Source organism: Furipterus horrens, unplaced genomic scaffold (genome assembly GCF_987537825.1).
Source record: "Furipterus horrens unplaced genomic scaffold, mFurHor1.1.pri manual_scaffold_5, whole genome shotgun sequence".
NCBI lineage: Eukaryota > Metazoa > Chordata > Mammalia > Chiroptera > Furipteridae > Furipterus > Furipterus horrens.
In genome coordinates, this window is record NW_028327175.1 from 30,518,569 (window position 1) to 30,536,644 (window position 18,076).

General features: G+C 39.3%; 1 protein-coding gene across 1 annotated transcript in view; it reads left to right on the forward strand.

Annotated features, from left to right (window-relative positions):
• Nucleotides 1-57: 57 nt before the first annotated feature.
• Nucleotides 58-18,076, forward strand: part of NSUN2 (NOP2/Sun RNA methyltransferase 2) — a 29,899-nt gene continuing 11,880 nt past the window's right edge. Inside the window, exons 1-10 of the mRNA XM_090276241.1 lie at nt 58-440; nt 557-714; nt 1,305-1,409; nt 5,560-5,665; nt 8,315-8,386; nt 9,184-9,268; nt 10,266-10,458; nt 13,886-13,960; nt 14,623-14,753; nt 17,433-17,506. Coding sequence (XP_090132367.1) covers nt 336-440; nt 557-714; nt 1,305-1,409; nt 5,560-5,665; nt 8,315-8,386; nt 9,184-9,268; nt 10,266-10,458; nt 13,886-13,960; nt 14,623-14,753; nt 17,433-17,506 — 1,104 coding nt within the window. The 5' untranslated portion in view covers nt 58-335. The remainder of the gene's footprint in view (nt 441-556; nt 715-1,304; nt 1,410-5,559; nt 5,666-8,314; nt 8,387-9,183; nt 9,269-10,265; nt 10,459-13,885; nt 13,961-14,622; nt 14,754-17,432; nt 17,507-18,076) is intronic.

An 18,076-nucleotide genomic window follows, 5' to 3' on the forward strand; every position in this document is an offset into this window, starting at 1 on the left:
GGGTTCGCCACGCCCTCGTAATTTGGCGCATGGGCGACCGCGGGCTGTCCGCGGAGCTGCCTGAGGCCGCGCGGGAAACCCGGGCATCAACGCGAAGACGCCGCTGGGGCTGCTTTTTGTTGCCATTTTCCCACTCAGGTTGTCAGCGGATCCCTTCGGTTGTTGTTTCTGGGAGTACGAGTCGCAGTGCTTTTGACTTACCTCTTGAAGGTCCCTACAGGCCTGGGAGAGGCGGAGGCGGGGTCCTGCAGGGGCCTCGAGCTGCAGTACGGAAGTGCGCGCAGCCGGAGGTGGCGAGCCGATGTGTGCAAGTGGCGTGTGCGACCGCGTGTGCCATGGGGCGGCGGGCGCGGGGTCGACGGCTCCAGCAGCAGCAACAACAGCGGCGGCCCCAGGATTCGGAGGACGGCGCCGAGAGCGGTGGGAAGCGTAATAACGCGGTAAGAGCTGGGGCGAGGGCGGGACCCCCGAGTGGGCCTCCCGGACGCCGAGATCTGCGGGGTGACGAGAGGGGCGGCTCTTTGAGTTCTGAGTAGATTCCCCTTTTGTTGCTCAGGGCTGGGAAGGCGGGTACCCTGAGATCGTCAAGGAGAACAAGCTCTTCGAACACTACTACCAGGAGCTTAAGATCGTACCAGAGGGAGAGTGGGACCAGTTCATGGAAGCGCTCAGGGAGCCCCTCCCGGCCACTTTAAGAATTACTGGTTACAAAAGGTAAGGGGCCGTGCATAAATTTCCTGGAGAGTTGAAGGTAACGAGGGTGTTTTCCCTGAGAGGTGTCACAGTATTAGAGAATCGCTGCTTGCATCCCAGAGCTTAGAAACATCCAGGAGGGCGCCCAGGCTCCAAGGGAATAGGTCGAGGAGGCATTAGGAGATGGGAAGCTGAAATTAATGAAAATACATTCTGAGAAAGGGTGGAGCCTGGAGGATTCGTGAGCCGAGGACGCCTGTCCTCTAGAACACGTGAATATTTGTGATATTAGCGAATCTGGGTAAAACTTCTCGTTCTCTCTTTTTGTATATTTGTGGTTATGTATTTCCAGGATGAGTTGCAAGTAAAAATGGAACTGGGAATATTCAGAAGGGAAGGAATGCTGCAATATTGCGTTTAGTTTACCATCCTTTAGTGATTAAACAGGATTGTTTTAAGTTTCAAAGGAATAGAATATAAAAGGCAGTGACTAAAGAATGTTCTCTCCGTGCAAATATGGTTTTAGTTTTAAATCGTAATCTTAAATTCATAAAAAGAAACTATTAACAGCTTTTCGGATTGTTTTGAAACTTGCTTTTCTTTTTAAATAGCCATGCAAAAGAGATTCTACATTGCTTAAAAAACAAGTATTTCAAGGAATTGGAGAACCTGGAGGTGGATGGTCAGAAAGTTGAAGTTCCACAACCCTTGAGTTGGTAGGTACTGCAAGGCACCATACTGTTTGATGTGTCTTTGGGATTTTAACCTTTTGTCACTTGAATATACCTCTTAGTCATGCATTTGGTATTAGCACGAAAGAACCTGAACATCCTCCTGAGACATCCTCATATTTTTTACCGAATGCTTTTTATCATTATTATTTGATACTGGCGTGCAAAGCTTTTGTGTATGATTTGCAGCTCTCTCTATTTGAGTCATGGAGTTCAGTTAATTTTTCCCAGTCAGTTCAACCCCTTTGCTTCCTTGATGTTACCACTTCTACCATTTCCATTTAAGCCCCTTGTTTTCTCATGTCAAAACTTGCTGAGTGGCTTCTCTGCTTTCATAAAAATGACAGACTTAACCTGGTGAAGGTGCAAGAGACTGCTCCAGCTATTTTGTCTTTACTGTCTTGTGCCCCAGCATACTCCTGCCTTTCTTGCTAACCAACTCCCCCTTTTAATGTGTTTCATAGGTTACTTGTTTCAAGGCCCAGTTCAAGTCTCAGTTGTCTATAGAGGATCCCTTATTTTGACATTCTAGTCTTTAGTCTTTGTCTTGTAAAATGCTTGGAGTACTCTAGCACAAACCATAGAGTCAAGCCCCTGGGAGTTATTAAAATAAATTGTTATAGTTTTGCATTTTAGATTACCAACTTGGAGGCACTGAAAATTCTCATAAAACCAAATATATATATATGTGTGTGTGTGTGTGTGTATGTATATTTTACATATGTATATTTAATGTATATATTAAATGATTGCTGTAAAAAAGGTAGATTTAACCAGCATTTTCTGACAACTTTTGGAGGATTTGACTATTCAAGTGAATGACATTGTCTTTCCTTTGTAGATGCCCTTTAATGATTGCAAACCAATGTCAGATTTTCATTAATCATGGGCTGTAGATATGCTTGCATTTTTTTTTTTCACTGCTATTTGCATTTTCAGTGTCCATATCACGGATGTGTGCAGGATACACATTTTGAATGAATGATGAATGGCCAGTGCTAAAATCAGTTTACAGCTGCAGTTGTCTGTGGTTGAAGAATAAAAGTGAATCACTCTCAAATAATAGCCAGTCATTCTCTTCACATTATTGTTTGCTTTAATTTTCTGAACATGACAGCTGAAGTGTGTGAACAACATATTGTATAATTTGGGTTCCTAATAGTTAGTTTTTTTCATTGTTAGTGACAATTGCATGACCGTTTTACTGTATAAATATTTAATCATATTCATTTGTCAGGTGTGGGATGCCCATAAATCTCTCAGCGAGCAAGTAAAGCAGGAATGTACCAAGATATCTGATGGTTTTCTGTATTGCTCACAATGCAGAAATACATAATATTCTTCTTAACCTTTTGATACATAGTGGAATAAAATTTAGGATAGTTTGTGGGAACCCTGCTTTCTAGAAGGAATTTTAAATATAGGACTTATATCTTGGGCAGATTTCATTTTTTTTCCTTACTTTTCATAGACTCAATTATAAGAAATTCTTCTAAAAGTGTTTTTATGAAAGTCTCTTTTTGACCGTTGTAGAGAACCCACCTATTGTCATTCTTTTCTTTTTAATGTGTGGATTGAAGATGATTTTTTTCATGGATGTTGTATATACATAGATTTCTTTTCCCTTAAGAATTTTTGAGGTGTAAAGGTGACAGTGGTGCTTTTAATTTATCCTCAAAGTCAGGACAGGTTTTTAGATAGGGCTTTAAAGATTTCATGAACTAAATTTGAGTCACATAATGAAAAATTAAATAGTTATTTGAGATTATTTGGTTTGATGTTAAAGTCTACTAAGATTTTAATAAGTATTTGTTGGCTCAAAAAGTTATTTCTAAAGCTATATTAGACTTTTATCTAACTGTTTTGTATTGTTTGAACATGTTTAAATATATTTTTTCATGAGATTAACAGCTTTCACAATCATAGTTACTTAGAATAGAATTTTAGTCTTGTTATAATAAACTTACATTTTACCTATTAGAAATTCAGTGTGTAGGGCACATAGGGAATATTTGCTCAACTTATATCTAGGCTGCTTAAATATGTTTGAAAATAAGCAATAGTGTGCAGAATTCAAATTAATGATGTTAGTGATTTGGAAAAGTGGTAACATGTCTTGTTGATCACAGATAATTCAGTGTTGCCAGAAAGAAGTAACGCTTAGGTATTCAACCTTATAAACATTCCAAGGGGATAGCAGATTTTGTGGAATAGTATAGCTAAAGCCAAATTTGAGTGTTTGCCTGCCATTTTATCTGTAATGAGACCAAAGGAATTATTTAAAATTAAGTTGCTTTTAAAATTGCTTAACGAGTATGATTGTATTTTGATTTTGTCTTTTTGAAGCAGGTTGAATATTAAAGAAGGAAACTGGCATAGAACCCAAGTACTCGGTTCATTTGGATGGTGGTTGTGAACAGATCAGCCAGCTTAACTTTTAACTTCTATATTTGGTAGAGAGAACTTTGCAGATGTATCTTGTGTAGTGCCTTTTGAGCAGCGTTTCAAAATCTTAATGCCTTGAAGTGATTTCTGTCAAATAATCACTCAATGTTTCAAAGCAATCAAATGTATTATTTTTCAAACTTTCTGCATTCATTTACATGGCTGTTACCTGAGCTGTATTTGACACACAGAAACATTGTGACCTTGCATTGTTAAATTGAGCTCATTATTATACCCAAGACTTAATAAAATGCTGAAAGGGAAGTAAGATTTTATCACCAAATGCCAGGTTATGCTTAGGGTGGCATTGGGCTAAGTGAACGGGGCTCTGTGTGTCATCAGGGTACTGACTTATGTAATTGGAGATCAGCAGACAGGTAGGTGCAAGCCAAGTTAAAAAATAACACAATTTCTGATCACTGGTGTTATCATTTCTAGGAAGTTCAAATATACATATTTACAGAGATGCTTTATTCTTAGCTCTGAGTAAATAATAAGCTAGGAGCTCAAATTAATGCATTAGTAATTTCCAGGGGTTTTGGATGTATAAAACATTCCAGTACCCGGTTGGACTGGCTTGTTTTAGAAATAGGGAAAAATGTAGTAACAAAATTGTAATAAAATGTTTGACAAACATTTTAATACCTGCCCTACCACATAATTTTGATTCTGTGTGATATGCACTTCTTTAAATTTAAGAAATTGGTTATCTTTTTTTCTGATGACCTTTATACTGTTGTTAACTTACCATATATACTGAAGCACAGAGGAGTCTCCACCTTTTTATCAGATCTTTACCATTAATCATCATGGTTTTACTGTGATGTCACATACATGTGTTTCCTGTGAACCGGTTTCTGCCTGGGCCCTGATAGAGTTAGAACCATGTTTCCGTGTCGTAGGGGACATCATGCAGTGTTGGCTGATTGTACTGGAGAGGATTGTGAATGAACAAGCGAAACAAAATTGGGTGTTTAATTGGCCATATGACCTGGATAAGCAAGAAGTTGTTAAAGGGAGCACTTTATTTATTTTTAAGTATATTTTATTGATTATATTGTTAAAATAGTTCCAATTTTTTCCCCTTTGCTCCCCTCCTCCCAGCACCACCCCTCCCCCATCAACCCCCCAAGTCCATGCCCATGGGTTGTACATACAAGCTCTCCCGCTTCACCCTTTCATATATTCTTCTTCTTCTTTGAAAAATAATTATTTTAACAATAAAAAATAACAATCCCTCTCAGACTTAAGACCATTTATAATCTTATAAAGGACAATGGGCGAAGATCTCGAGCTCCTCTGGCTGCTTCAGGCTGGACATGATCATCATCTTACCTACCCTTGGGTCCAGAAATCCCTAATAAGAGTGGGGGTGTGGAGGGGAGGGTGGCCTTCCCACATGGCGAAGGATCGTGCAGACTCTAGGTCAGTTGGCTGGACAATGGAGTGCTTGATTTAACAGGCTGGTATCCTTGTTGTATTCTGGGGGCAACAGATTTGACAGCAGGGTTAAAAAACATCATTCAATCCATAACCACTAGATGGCAAAAGGCAGATGTTAATTTTTCAATGTCCCACATTAGGGAAAAGGAGGGCTTCTTGGGAGGAAGGTGTGCCAGACACATTTCACCTGTAAAGGGAGCACTTTAATGTATACAGTCCATAAATGTTTTACTTTCTTTTTGGTCAGGTATCCTGAAGAACTTGCCTGGCACACAAATTTAAGTCGGAAAATCTTGAGAAAGTCTCCACAATTGGAGAAGTTTCACCAGTTTCTGGTTAGCGAAACTGAATCTGTAAGTAGAGTTCTTTAGACCTGTTGGTTTCCTTAAAGATTTAAATGCACGTTAGTGTCGCCCTGGCTGCCGTGGCTCAGTGGATTGAGCATTGGCCTGCGAGCCAAGTGTCGCTGGTTCGATTCCCAGTCAGGGCCTATGACTAGGTTACATATCAGATCCCCAGTTGGGGCGCGAGTGAGAGGCAACCACACAGTGATGTTTCTCTCCCTTTCTTTCTCCTTTCCCCTTTCTCTAAAAATAAATAAACAAAAAATGAGCACTGGTGTTATAGTTATATTTTTAACCATACTTGTCGCTGGCAGCAATGAAGTAGATAAAACATGCAGGAAAGACCTTTAACTGTATATTCCACCTATAATTTGTGACTATATAGCTTTTATCTTGTTTTGTTGCACTAACCGTGAACTTTAATGGGGTTAACATCACAGTTGTCAGTTTGTGTCTTGCTGCTCCTGAGTTTGGGTGGCTGTGGAAATGAGGTGCACACACCCTCGGCTGGATAGCATGATAGCAGGCCACTCGGGACAGTGCTCAGTCCACTCTCTCCTCTTCCTTAGGTGCACATGCCAGGTGCTTGTACCGAGAAAGTGATATGTTTTTATGGCTATGTTACTTATTTTACTAAAAGTGAGACTTTTAAACTCAATTTTTATCGTTTCTGTTTTTTGTCTTGTTCCTATCTGTACTCCCAACTTTGCCATAACAAACATATATACAAAAAACAAAAAACACCTGACTAAGACAGCTTTGGTTCCCCTAAAATGACACCGTCTTTACCCTCGGTTTCTTTGCAATCCCAGATTCCTGATTACAGTGAACATTTATCATTATGGTCACTGAAGTTTTTACCTTTAGCATCAAACTTTTCCTAGCAAAATAGCTATTATCTCACACAATACATGATTAAATAAATGCTCACAAAGTTCGGATATTGTAAGCTGCTCTGCACCCTTTTTATTATTTTGGAATTCTTAATAGTCTCACATTTTCAATCAGAAGTTCCCCATTCCTATTTTCTAATCTAGCCAAGGAAACCTCTGTGTGTCAACAGACAATATTACTTTTTTCCCCATCCGTATTCTCTTGATAGAGTTAATATGTTCCCCATGTTTTTTCTCTGAAGCCACAACCAGTCTAGAAAAACCCTTCACCTCACCCAGTTCTAACCTCTCCTCGATTCAGAGCTGTTTCCTACCATTGTGACTTCTGCTCATTTAGGTAACCTGGTAAACTGGGCTCTTGTTTGGGTGGCTTCCCCCACAATAGTTAGGAATACGCGGAGCTGAGTGCTGCCTCATTTCTATTCTGTACTTGAGCCCATGCTAGGAAGGTTTCTCTGACTCAGCTTCCATTGAGATACAAGGTCAGATATAGATCCACAAACTGTTAGAGAGCAAGTTATGACAGAGCAGAGGGTTTGTGGGGAGTGGAGTGATACACAGGTGGATGGGTTATAAACAGCCAGATACTGGCAGCTTTGAAAGATGGAGGATAGGGGATTTTATGTCAGTAGCATGTATTGTAGAGAAATAGTCCAGTTATTGATCAGAGCAGGAAGAGATAATTTTTGGATTATTTAGAGCTGGCTGCAAAACCTCTTCAGGATGTGTTTATGAAATGACCCAGTGCCAGGATGTCTATAGTAAAGGGCCTGTGGTTTCCTCCTCTAATGCTTTAATTGAAAACTAGGATGAAAACAGAAGGCGGGCTTATCAGAATCACAAAGCTTGGAGTCACTGTGCCTAGGGAGTAGTCAAGATTCTCTCTTTACAGACTCACTGCTGGCCTGAAAACGTAAGGTGAAAATTAGCGGGCATGAAGGTACAAGTCTGCATTTAGATTCTGACAGGCAGGTGCCTAAGTATGAGGTGAGTGAGGGCTGCCCAAGTACAAAAGAACCTGGATGTAATGGCGCAGCAGCTTTCTGGTAGCTGACGTTTTTCTGGCCCGCCCCCTTCTTTTTAAATGGTCATTCTTAAGGCTGTTAAAATAGAGTTGTGATTGAGACAATTGCTGGACTTTATCAAGAAATTCCTGTCTGAATTTGAACACTTGTACATTTTAATAGGTGCCCTGGCCCACTAGTGAAGATCTTGAGGACAATTTAGTGAGGAGTTTTAGATGATTTATCTTGGAGAAGGGAAGAGAGGAGCAGTGGTCAATGTGTTCACCTTTGTGAGAGGCAGCTCTCAGGAATGGAAAGCAGACATGGGCTGTGAGAAAGAGAAGGTACCATTTTAGCTGAGGGGAAAACTTACTAATTGTGAGTTTGTCCTATGCGCCCCTCAATTGCTCCTGTTGCTGAATGTATTTCAGTGGCAGTGTCTGCCTTTGAGACATGCTCATCCAGCTTCTGGGCTTTCTGAAGGTGGGCATTGGGGGCTGTGTAAGCTTAAAACCCCTGTTATGAAATTTTAAAACTCAGTGTTTTTCTAATGGCAAGTATTGGTATTAACAGTCACCCTTCCTTTGCTTTTAAGTAGCAACCATTTATTCATTAGTATGAAAATCTGTCCTATAATGTTTGTGTGATGGTCCTAACTCTTGTTCTGTGTATAATTGATCATATGGTATTTTTCTGTGGCATTTGAAATTTTCTGCCTGTTTTAACATCATTGTTGACTTTTTAAAATTTTATTTTCCAAGGGAAACATCAGTCGTCAGGAAGCGGTCAGTATGATCCCACCGCTGTTGCTGAATGCTCAGCCTCACCATAAGGTATCGTGTGTTGGTCAGGAAATCGTGGTGGGCGGGCTGCTGTCATGTGTGGTGCTGTCTTGTTGAGACCTTTTTTTCTTAATATAATGAATTCTTGTTTCCTTTTCACTTTGGATAAAGTAGAAAGTGATACATTTCCCTTTAGGTTCTTTTTTGTGTTTTTGTCCTATTTAATTTTTACAAATCACTTAACTATTTTCTTCCCTTTTAAAGTTTCTTTCTTATCTTCAGTGGTCTCGATTGATTAAATCAGCTTGAAAATTATAGTGAACATATATTGAGAGGTTGTTATATGCCAGACATTGTTCTGCACTATTTTCGTGAATGAATTCATTTTATTATCCATACATCTCTGTGGGGGTAGATGCTGCCACTATCCCCAAATGAGGAAAAAGAGACAAGGAAAAGTTGAAGTAACTGGCCCAAGGTCACAGGAGTAGTCACTTGTTGACTGAGCTGAGATTTGAGTCCAGGTAGCTGCCTCCTTAGCAGAACGTTACAGTGCTTCTTGCATTTAGCATCTTTACTCGTTCATCCCTGAATGTATTGCTTTTACTGATTTGTAGTGCCGTCTGTTCCCATCCCCTATGGAGAGGGTGCCCTTATCACTATGATTCAGGGCATTCTGTATTATGTAATTCCTATCAGTTAAATACATCTAGATTCATTCTATAAAGAAATATATTTAGGTCTTTGAATAGAAATGAAAATACTAGAAGAACTTGAATTTTTAAATTAAAGTAGACTCTTTGATTTCTTAAAATAAAAGTCTCACCGGTTTTCTTGCTTTTTAATAGATCTTAGATATGTGTGCAGCACCTGGATCAAAGACCACACAATTAATTGAAATGCTGCATGCTGACATGAATGTCCCTTTTCCAGGTATCCTTTGGTCTGGGGGTTTGGAGGTAGAAATGCTGCTGTGGGTGGTTGTAGACAGGGAAAGATTGGAACATTGCCTGAGGCCTCCCTGAAAGGGGCCTAGGACATTGTGCACACCACCATCCTTAATCAGTTTTCAAACCCGTCTTTAGTTGGGAATTATGTTAAGAACTATTCTCTGACTCCCAAGGTTCAAACCCCACCACCATATTTACAAGGAGAGTTAGGTGACATTACTAGTCCTCATGTATGAAATGAGCCATCAGTCCTGAACTGGGGGTTGTGATAGAAGATTGCAAAATGCTCAGAAAATGGAAGCTATTATAGTATCACTGATGCTCCTTTATAGGGATTTTATAAAGGTATGAAAATACTGTTCATAGCGTTTGTTAGTTTTCTTATTTTTATGTACCTTTATCTCCTTTTACTTCCTTTAAGAGACAGTAATAGATATCATAAAATGTTGCTATCTACCTTTTGCTGGAGATGAGAGAGGTACCAGAGTGAGAGGAGGTGGCACCTAGGAAACTTTCCACCAGGTTCTGAGCTGTTGTACAGCTCAGAAGCTCCCAGGAAACAGTTTAAGCATTCAGGAGCATTAGAGCCTGCCCCCGGAATCTGGTCCACAGCATCTGCATTGGTGCTCCAGCACACGTGCCGTATTTTAAACACTTGTCAGGTGATTCTGTTGTTTTCTACACCTTTCTCTGCTCTTATCCTCCATTTTTGGTTAATAGTTACTAACAGGAAAGACATTTTTGGCACAATAATTGATCATTGTTGAACAAATCAATCCTGAAGTTTTGAAATTTTAAGTGACTCTGAAATCCATGCTGAGCTGCTGGGTTTCTTTTTTTGAACTACTTATGTAGTCCTAGCCAGTCTTACACTCAGAAGTTTGGTGGGTCCTCACTTCTTACCTGCCAGCCTACAGGTCATGTATTTCAGGAATTTATTGTGCTGCATGTCACCCAACACTACAATTTTATGTTTCCAGAGGGATTTGTCATTGCGAATGATGTGGACAACAAGCGCTGCTATCTGCTTGTTCATCAGGCCAAAAGGTTGAGCAGTCCCTGCATCATGGTGGTCAACCACGATGCGTCCAGCATACCAAGACTCATGATAGATGTGAACGGAAGGAAAGAGTTTCTCTTCTACGATCGCATCCTATGTGATGTCCCTTGCAGGTATTTATATTATCAAGAGACCAGGAAGCCCAGAATCCACTAAGGAAATAAATCACATACAGACTAAAACAAAGGTGCCCATAAACACACAATTGTATGTATGATTTTTGTGTTAATTGGTATGAAGAGAAACATTGTGACATAAGTTAGGAGACAGACACAGAATTTAAGTGATGCAGTGGACTGAGCATGTAGAACACAGATTAAGAAAAGAGAGGTTTTGATAGTCTAAACAGAGGTAGCAAGATATGCCTAAGAGGAAAGAAGCATACATAAACTCATGCATTTCAGGATGCAGTCACTTGGAGAGATGTGCTCATCCAAGTGTTTATGTTTGTACATCACTGAGTATGTAAAACAGTCATAGAATAATCATCACATCAGGTTTTCAGTTTCAGGCTTACATTGTTTAGCACAATGAAATTAGGAGTTCAGACTTTTGAGAAATTCATTTTACTTGTATTTGTTCACATATCTTCAAATTTTACATGTGAATTTTAGATTTTTAGTTTACCTTTAAGAGAGTTTTATGACACAACTGAATGAGTTTTTCCAGAAAAGAAATGAATTAAACTAAAGATGGTTGTTAAGTTCCTGGAGGGAGTGACATAGGTAATGATCACAAGAGTTTATTTAATACCTTTTGAATGCATGAATTTGTTGAGACTAGAGTACAAAAACTGCCACAAAATTTTGTTAGCACTATAGAGTGCTTAACTGATACATGAATATTAAAATCATCTTGTTTAAGTGGCAGATTTACCGCTAGTAGCGGAACTCAGTTTGTACCTGATAGCACTGAATGACTGAGTTTTTAAATACCTGGAAAAATTCCCTTTTAAAGTAAAATTTAAAATCGGTCATGAAATGTATTCCTTTTTTTCTAGGTTGCAATTTTCTAATTTTCCTTTGGATTTCCTTTGGATGTCATTTGAAAGTCATTATATCTCATAGAACATTTCCATCCTGCAGACTTTGCATCTCAAAGACATGTGACTAGACCACAAGAAAAACTACACTTTACAGAGAAAGCAACAGATGCAGGAATTAACTTAGAATAAAATGGGTAGATAAAATTAGACATGGACAGAAAGATTAATGAATCAAGTCTATTTTAAAATTTGTGAAATTTTCACTTAATAAAAGAGTCAGAAATGTTTAACTGATACATAGAAAAATCTTGGTAAAGAAATTAAATTGGCTTAGTTGAATTTGCTGTGAAAAAGTATTATGAGTATACGTTTATCGTTATTCGTGCAATTCTGATTAAAATACCACTTTTGATTCACCACATTTCTAAGTGTCAAGACCAAATGTCATATGTATTCCTGATTCTGTCTGTCCTAGGACTGAAAATTAGTTTACTAAGTATTTCTCTCAAATGGGAGCAATTACTATCTTTAAGTGTTGAAAGAGGTTTTTTATTTTCTTTTTTTTTTTTTAATGTGTTTTATTGATTATAATATTACATTTGTGCCAATTTCCCTTCCCTCTGCTCCCCTCCACCCGGTGGCCCCCCTCCCTCCAGTTGTCCCCCCCTTTTAGATCATGTCCATTAGTTGTGCATACAGTTCTTCTCAACCTCTCTCTGTCTATTCCATTCCCTCCTACCATGATCCTTAATTCCTATATCATCTCCCTCCCTCTCCCCATTCCCCCTCCCTGTTGACCTCCCCCCAATATGTTCCCTGTACCTATAGTTCTTTTTCCACTCTCGTTGCCTGTTTAGTTTGCCTTTGTTTCAATTCCCTAGCTTCTGTTGTTTCTTGTGATGCAGTTTTCATTTTAGATTTCATTGTCTTGATCCTCCTTTTTCTAAACCAGTCCCTTTAGCATCTCATATAACAGTGGTTTGGATCTAATGAACTCTTTCAGTTTTATTTTGTCCTGGAAACACTTTCTCTGTCCTTCTATTCTGAATGACAATTTCGCTGGATAGAGTATTCGTGGTTGTAGGTTTTGGATTTTCATTACTTTGAATATTTCTTGCCAGTTCCTTCTTGCCTGCAGGGTCTCCCTTGAGAAGTCAGCTGATAGTCTAATTGGGACCCCTTTGTACATAATTCTTTTCTTCTCTCTTGCTGCTTTTAAGATTCTCTCTTTATCTTTAATTTTTGACATTTTGATTATAATGTGTCTTGGAGTGGTTCTCCCTGGGTCCAGTTTTTTTGGAACTCTCTGTGCTTCCTGGACCTGTAAGTCTATTTCCTTCCCCAAGTCTGGGAAGTTCTCCTTTATTATATTTTCACTCAATTTTTCGAGTTCTAGTTCATCTTCCTCGCTCTCTGGCAAACCAATGATTCTTATGTTGGGCCTTTTATAGCTGTCCCAGAGGTTTCTGATCCTCTCATCGTTGCTTCCCATTTCCTCTCTCTGCATTGGTTGACTGCTTGTTCCTTCTCCATATTCCAGTTTGTTGAAATGAACTCTGGATTTTTTTTCCTCACCATCTGTCTCGTATGTGGTTTTGTTCCTTTCGTTATGAGTGTTTTTCGCTTCTTTCTCATCTTTTTCCAGATCTTTTGTGAATTCTGTAAGCCACCTGATAACAATGGCCCAGAACTGAGCATCTGACAGGTTTCTTATCTGTTCATCTGTCAGGTTCTCCATCTGTTGCCTGGTGAGCTGTGCCACTGGGATTTCTATAGTTGTCTGCCTCATTTTGACAGATGCGTTTTGTTTTCTTGGGCCGGCTGTAGGGGGCAGTGCCTGTGTATTCGTAATGACCCAGCGACCGGCGCCGTTCGGCAGCCTTTCTTGCTGTGCCGTGGTGCTTTGTCGTCACAATCCAGCGACCGGTGCCTGTCCGCGACCTATTTCGCAGCCCTGTGGCGCTTTCTTTGGGGGCGGGGGTCCAAGATGGATTCACACAGTTATTCCGCTAGGAGACCGGGATCCGTCCTCCCGTCCCCCTGGGCCTCACTATTCAAGGCGATGTGGTGGCTGCTTTCCCCAGCGTTGGGGTCGCGAGCTGCCGGGGGTTCGACTGCAGCCGGGGTTGTTCTCCCCGCCGCTGTCCCAGGTGCGACCGCAAACAGCACCGCCCCCTTTCGCTCCCCTTACCTGCCCAAAGGGCGCCGCTGGTTTATAACTTCATATGTTGGGCTTCCGTGTAGTTTTATTTTCTGGAATTTCTAGTTATCCTTTGTTTTGAAGTAGTTGTATTCCTCTCTAGTTGTAGAGGGAGACCTAGCGCGTCCGTCTAAGCCTCCATCTTGGCCGGAAGTCCGGTTTTTTATTTTCTTATTGAATTGAAAATTGAAGTAATTAAAAGGCTTTATGTACTAGTGTCCCCAAAACAAATAGAAATTAAGATTTGATATTTATAATAATAACAACTTATAATTTAGCTCGAATGTGACATATTTGTTAAACTCTGATTCTATCTGTAGAGAGTTTTAAGTTTCTGAATATTTTTCCTTTTCAGTGGAGATGGCACTATGAGAAAAAATATTGACGTTTGGAAAAAGTGGACCACCTTAAATAGCTTGCAGCTGCATGGGTAAGTAAAACCTTGTAGCTGGCAGCACTGGTCAACAAATAGATTGGTCAAGATTTGTTGTTGAATCACCTAACTGGGCACCCAGGTCTTTGACCAACTCTAAGCAAGCATCAGTGATGGCCACCTTCATGGGAGTTTGCTTAAATATCAGAAGTAGCTGCTTTTAAAATTTTTAAGAGTAGTAAACTGAAGATTGTACACATTTTAGATACATATTTATATTTTAAATGCCTCTTGTAAGAATTTCTAGTCTGAAATGACTTTTTTTTAATGAAATGACCATTTACCTTATGAAGTATGGAGGCATTTTAATAGCGAAATTTGCCTAATATGTTGAATTCAGTTGTTAATCACTTTATGCTTTCTTGATGAGATGCTGCAAAAGGTGCACAGAACAGCCAAATCAGTGTTTATATAACTATTTGCTTTTTTATTTACATGACACATCTTTTGTAGTTTTAGTCTTAATTTCACTTAGAACCTTAAGGTTTTTGTTCTGTTTTGTTTTTGGTGGAAATTATTTATTTTACTTAGAGTAGTTTGTACTTAATTGTAAGTCTGTCCTAAAAACTTGTAATAAATATGTGACATAATAGGTGCCTCTAAAGTATGTGCTGTCTGGCTGTGTTTGGTCTCAGACTAACATTATTTCCAACCCTTAGCTTACAACTGAGGATTGCTACGCGGGGCTCTGAACAGCTAATGGAAGGCGGTAGAATGGTGTATTCTACATGTTCACTGAACCCCATTGAAGATGAAGCAGTCATAGCATCTTTACTGGAGAAAAGTGAAGGTAAGCACGCTAGATTAGCCTTTTAATAGAAGTATGTACTTTTCAAAAACTGGATTGCCGTCTCTCGAGACGGACGGCTGCCGCCGCCGACGACGACAGTCCAGCGATTTTCAGCTGTTGTGCTATGAAATTTTAAACATGCAATACCTGACTGTTTAGTCGGGCGCACTGACCTTTTTTTTCTCTTAGATTGTCAAACTTAAAAAAGTGACAACATTCAACACAACAATAGCCATCTGATATGAATGAATCAAAATTATACCTTTTTGTGTGTGTGTGTCAGATTGAAAAAAATTTAATTTTTGGTGTACCACAGAATTTTAGTAACTTAGGTGTATCATGAAATGAAAAAGGTTGAGAATTGCTGCTATAGCGTATACTCCTGTAGACTTTTTCTTGGGTATGTTCTTATATTTTTAGCCTGTAAACCCTAAAATGAGATATCTCTAATAGAAAACAAACTTACATAATGGATCTGTTGTTTTCTCATGAATTGCAAGCTTTTTGCCCATTTTGTTTATTCAAGTGTGAACAGTTATGTCAGATCCTATCACAATTTTTTTACTGTAATTGTGGCAAAACACGTAATATTTACCATTTTAACCATATTTAAGTATACAGTTCAGTAGTGTTAAGTACATTCACATTGTTGTGTAGCCAATCTCCAGAGTTCTTCCTCTCCCAAAACTGAAATTCTGAACCCATTAAACGACTCCCCATTATCCCCTTCCCAACATTGTATTTTCTGTCTCTGAGTTTGACCAGTCCAGGTATCATATGATGAATCATACAGTATTTATCTTTTTGTGACTAGCTTACTTCACTTAGCACAAAGTCCTCAAGGTTTATCCATGTCGTAGCATGTGTCGATTTGCTTCCTTTTTCAGGCTGAATGACATTCCGTCGTATATGTAGACCACATTGTGTTTAATCATCCATCGATGGACACTTGAGTTGTTTCCTCATTATAATGCTGCTGTTGCCATGGTGTGTGATAACTCTGAGACCCTGTTTTCAGTTCTTTGGGGTGATGATCATTCTGTTTTAGGACCCACCATACTGTTTTCCATAGTGGCTATACCACTTTACCATTCCACCAGCAATGCACAAGGGTTCCAATTGTCTATCCTCACCAGTACTTATATCCTGTTTTTGATAGTATCCATTCTACAGGGTGTGAGGTCTTACAGCACTGTTTTATGAAATGTTTTGAAACAGCAATTTCTGTAATGTTTTGATGTAAAATATTTTTTTGTTTTCACTGAAATGATTAACCTTCCCCATCGTATTCTCCTTAAAGCAAATAATAAGAAATTTCAGACTTTCAGAGTAGAACACTACCAAATTCACTACATGCATGTTTATGAAGTAAATTAAGACAAGTGTGCATTTCCTGAGGTGGTACCCACACTCATCTGGGCCTCCAGTAATGTTCTCAGTGTCAGGCTGATGTGTACTGTGCAGTCAGTCCTCAGTGTTGTCCTTTAGGTCTGAATGTAATGTATTATTTTGTTTTTCTGTACTTATGTTGGTCTATACGGAAAGATTTGATGTTTTCTTGTGTGGTCGTAATATTCACGATTTTGGTGGTACTTTATCTCAGAAGGCATGTGAAGAGAAGGACTATGGGTGATGTAATTGAATAGTAAATTAACTGGGCATCCTACTGGGTGATTATATTCCTGCTGGGCAGGTGGGTTTCCAGTCTAGATTTTGCTCTCACAGCCAGCATTATGCATGTGGTTGTTTCAGACCTCATTGTAGACCATTTCAATCCTTGGTCACAGGCTTCCTGTGTAGACATGGCTTCATGGGAGCATAGACCTTTGCCAAGCTTTGTACTTGACAGTTGCTGGGGATTGTGACTGGTTGGAGGGTGGGCCCCACCTGAAAGCACCCAGAGACTTAGCTCGAGGAAGGACAACCGATAAAGATTCGGTCTGCAAACACTAGGCCAACGTTGGCAGCTTCTGACCCAAATTCTGGCAGGAAGACTTGCTGAGCAGTGTACAGTGCTTGAGAAAACCAGTTTCTGCAAACACTGTTATTTAGTGTGGGCACTGTGTTCCTAGAACTAGACTGTTGTCCTGATGGGCAGTTGTAGACAACTAACTAGGGTCTAATACTAAATGTTTAAAAATTCCCATAGATCACTTTAAAATGTTGCTTTCCAGTTCTGGGACATTTGTTAGCCATAAAGGCATGAAAAGGACCCAAGTTATCTGACTAGCACGTGTCTAAAAGTCAGGAGTGGGCTCGTAGCTGAGTTCTACCCTGGAGTTTTGGCCATGGAGTCAGACTTGGATGCATCCCAGCATTCTGCCACTCTTCCCTGGTCCAAGAGCTTTACTGAGCTCCAATTAACACCATAAGATTCGTTTATATAGTTCAGTGAATTTTTCTTTAAGTAAACTTAGCAAATTGTTGCATAGCCCTCACCATAGTCCAATTTTAGACCATTCTCATCATCCCAAGCAGAATCCTTCTGCCCATTTGCAGTTATTCCCTGTTCCCACCCTCACTTAGTAACCGCAAAGGTGATTTCTGTCTATGGTTTTTCCCTCTCCGGACATTTCCTATATGTACAATAATGCAGTATGTGATCTTACGCATCTTATTTCTTTCATGGGCATATTGTGGAAAACAGTTTTTTATTTTATTTTATTTTTTGATACATAGGTGCTTTGGAGCTTGCTGATGTGTCTTCTGAATTACCAGGGCTGAAATGGATGCCTGGACTCACACAGTGGAAGGTAAAATTTCTGTGAAGTTCCTGGCTCAAAAGAGCAGGTACAACTTACCCTGCTTGTCATAATTGTGAAGGTTTTAAAGCACCCACATTTGGGTAACTTGAATAATACTGCATGTAGTTATTAAGTTTAGAATCGATTTCAAAATTATATATATTAAATGGTATGATTATACAAATATTTTTCTCTGATGATGAAAAAGTTTTTCTGCCTTCATTCTCCAGTTAGACATCAGCTTTGTTCTCATCTATATGAGTGCAGCTTTGCTTTATCTTTTTTATTTTTTTAATGGCTAGGATTCATTCTCTATCTCTAATATGAAAAAATTCACTTTTCAGTTTTAAACTAGAAACAATCTGAGGCTTGTTTTTTGTTTTTTTGTTTTTTGTTTTTGTTTTTTTTAAATTACCACTTGGAAAATGCTGTATATAGTAATAGTCTTGTTTTATAGAGTAAAAGATTATCTTATTTTTATTTTTGCAAATAGTCTTTCCCACTTTGGAGAGAAATGAGAATCGCCATTTATTGCATTTGAGAGCCTGTTCACTGGCACCCTGTGATTTTTCTCACTAG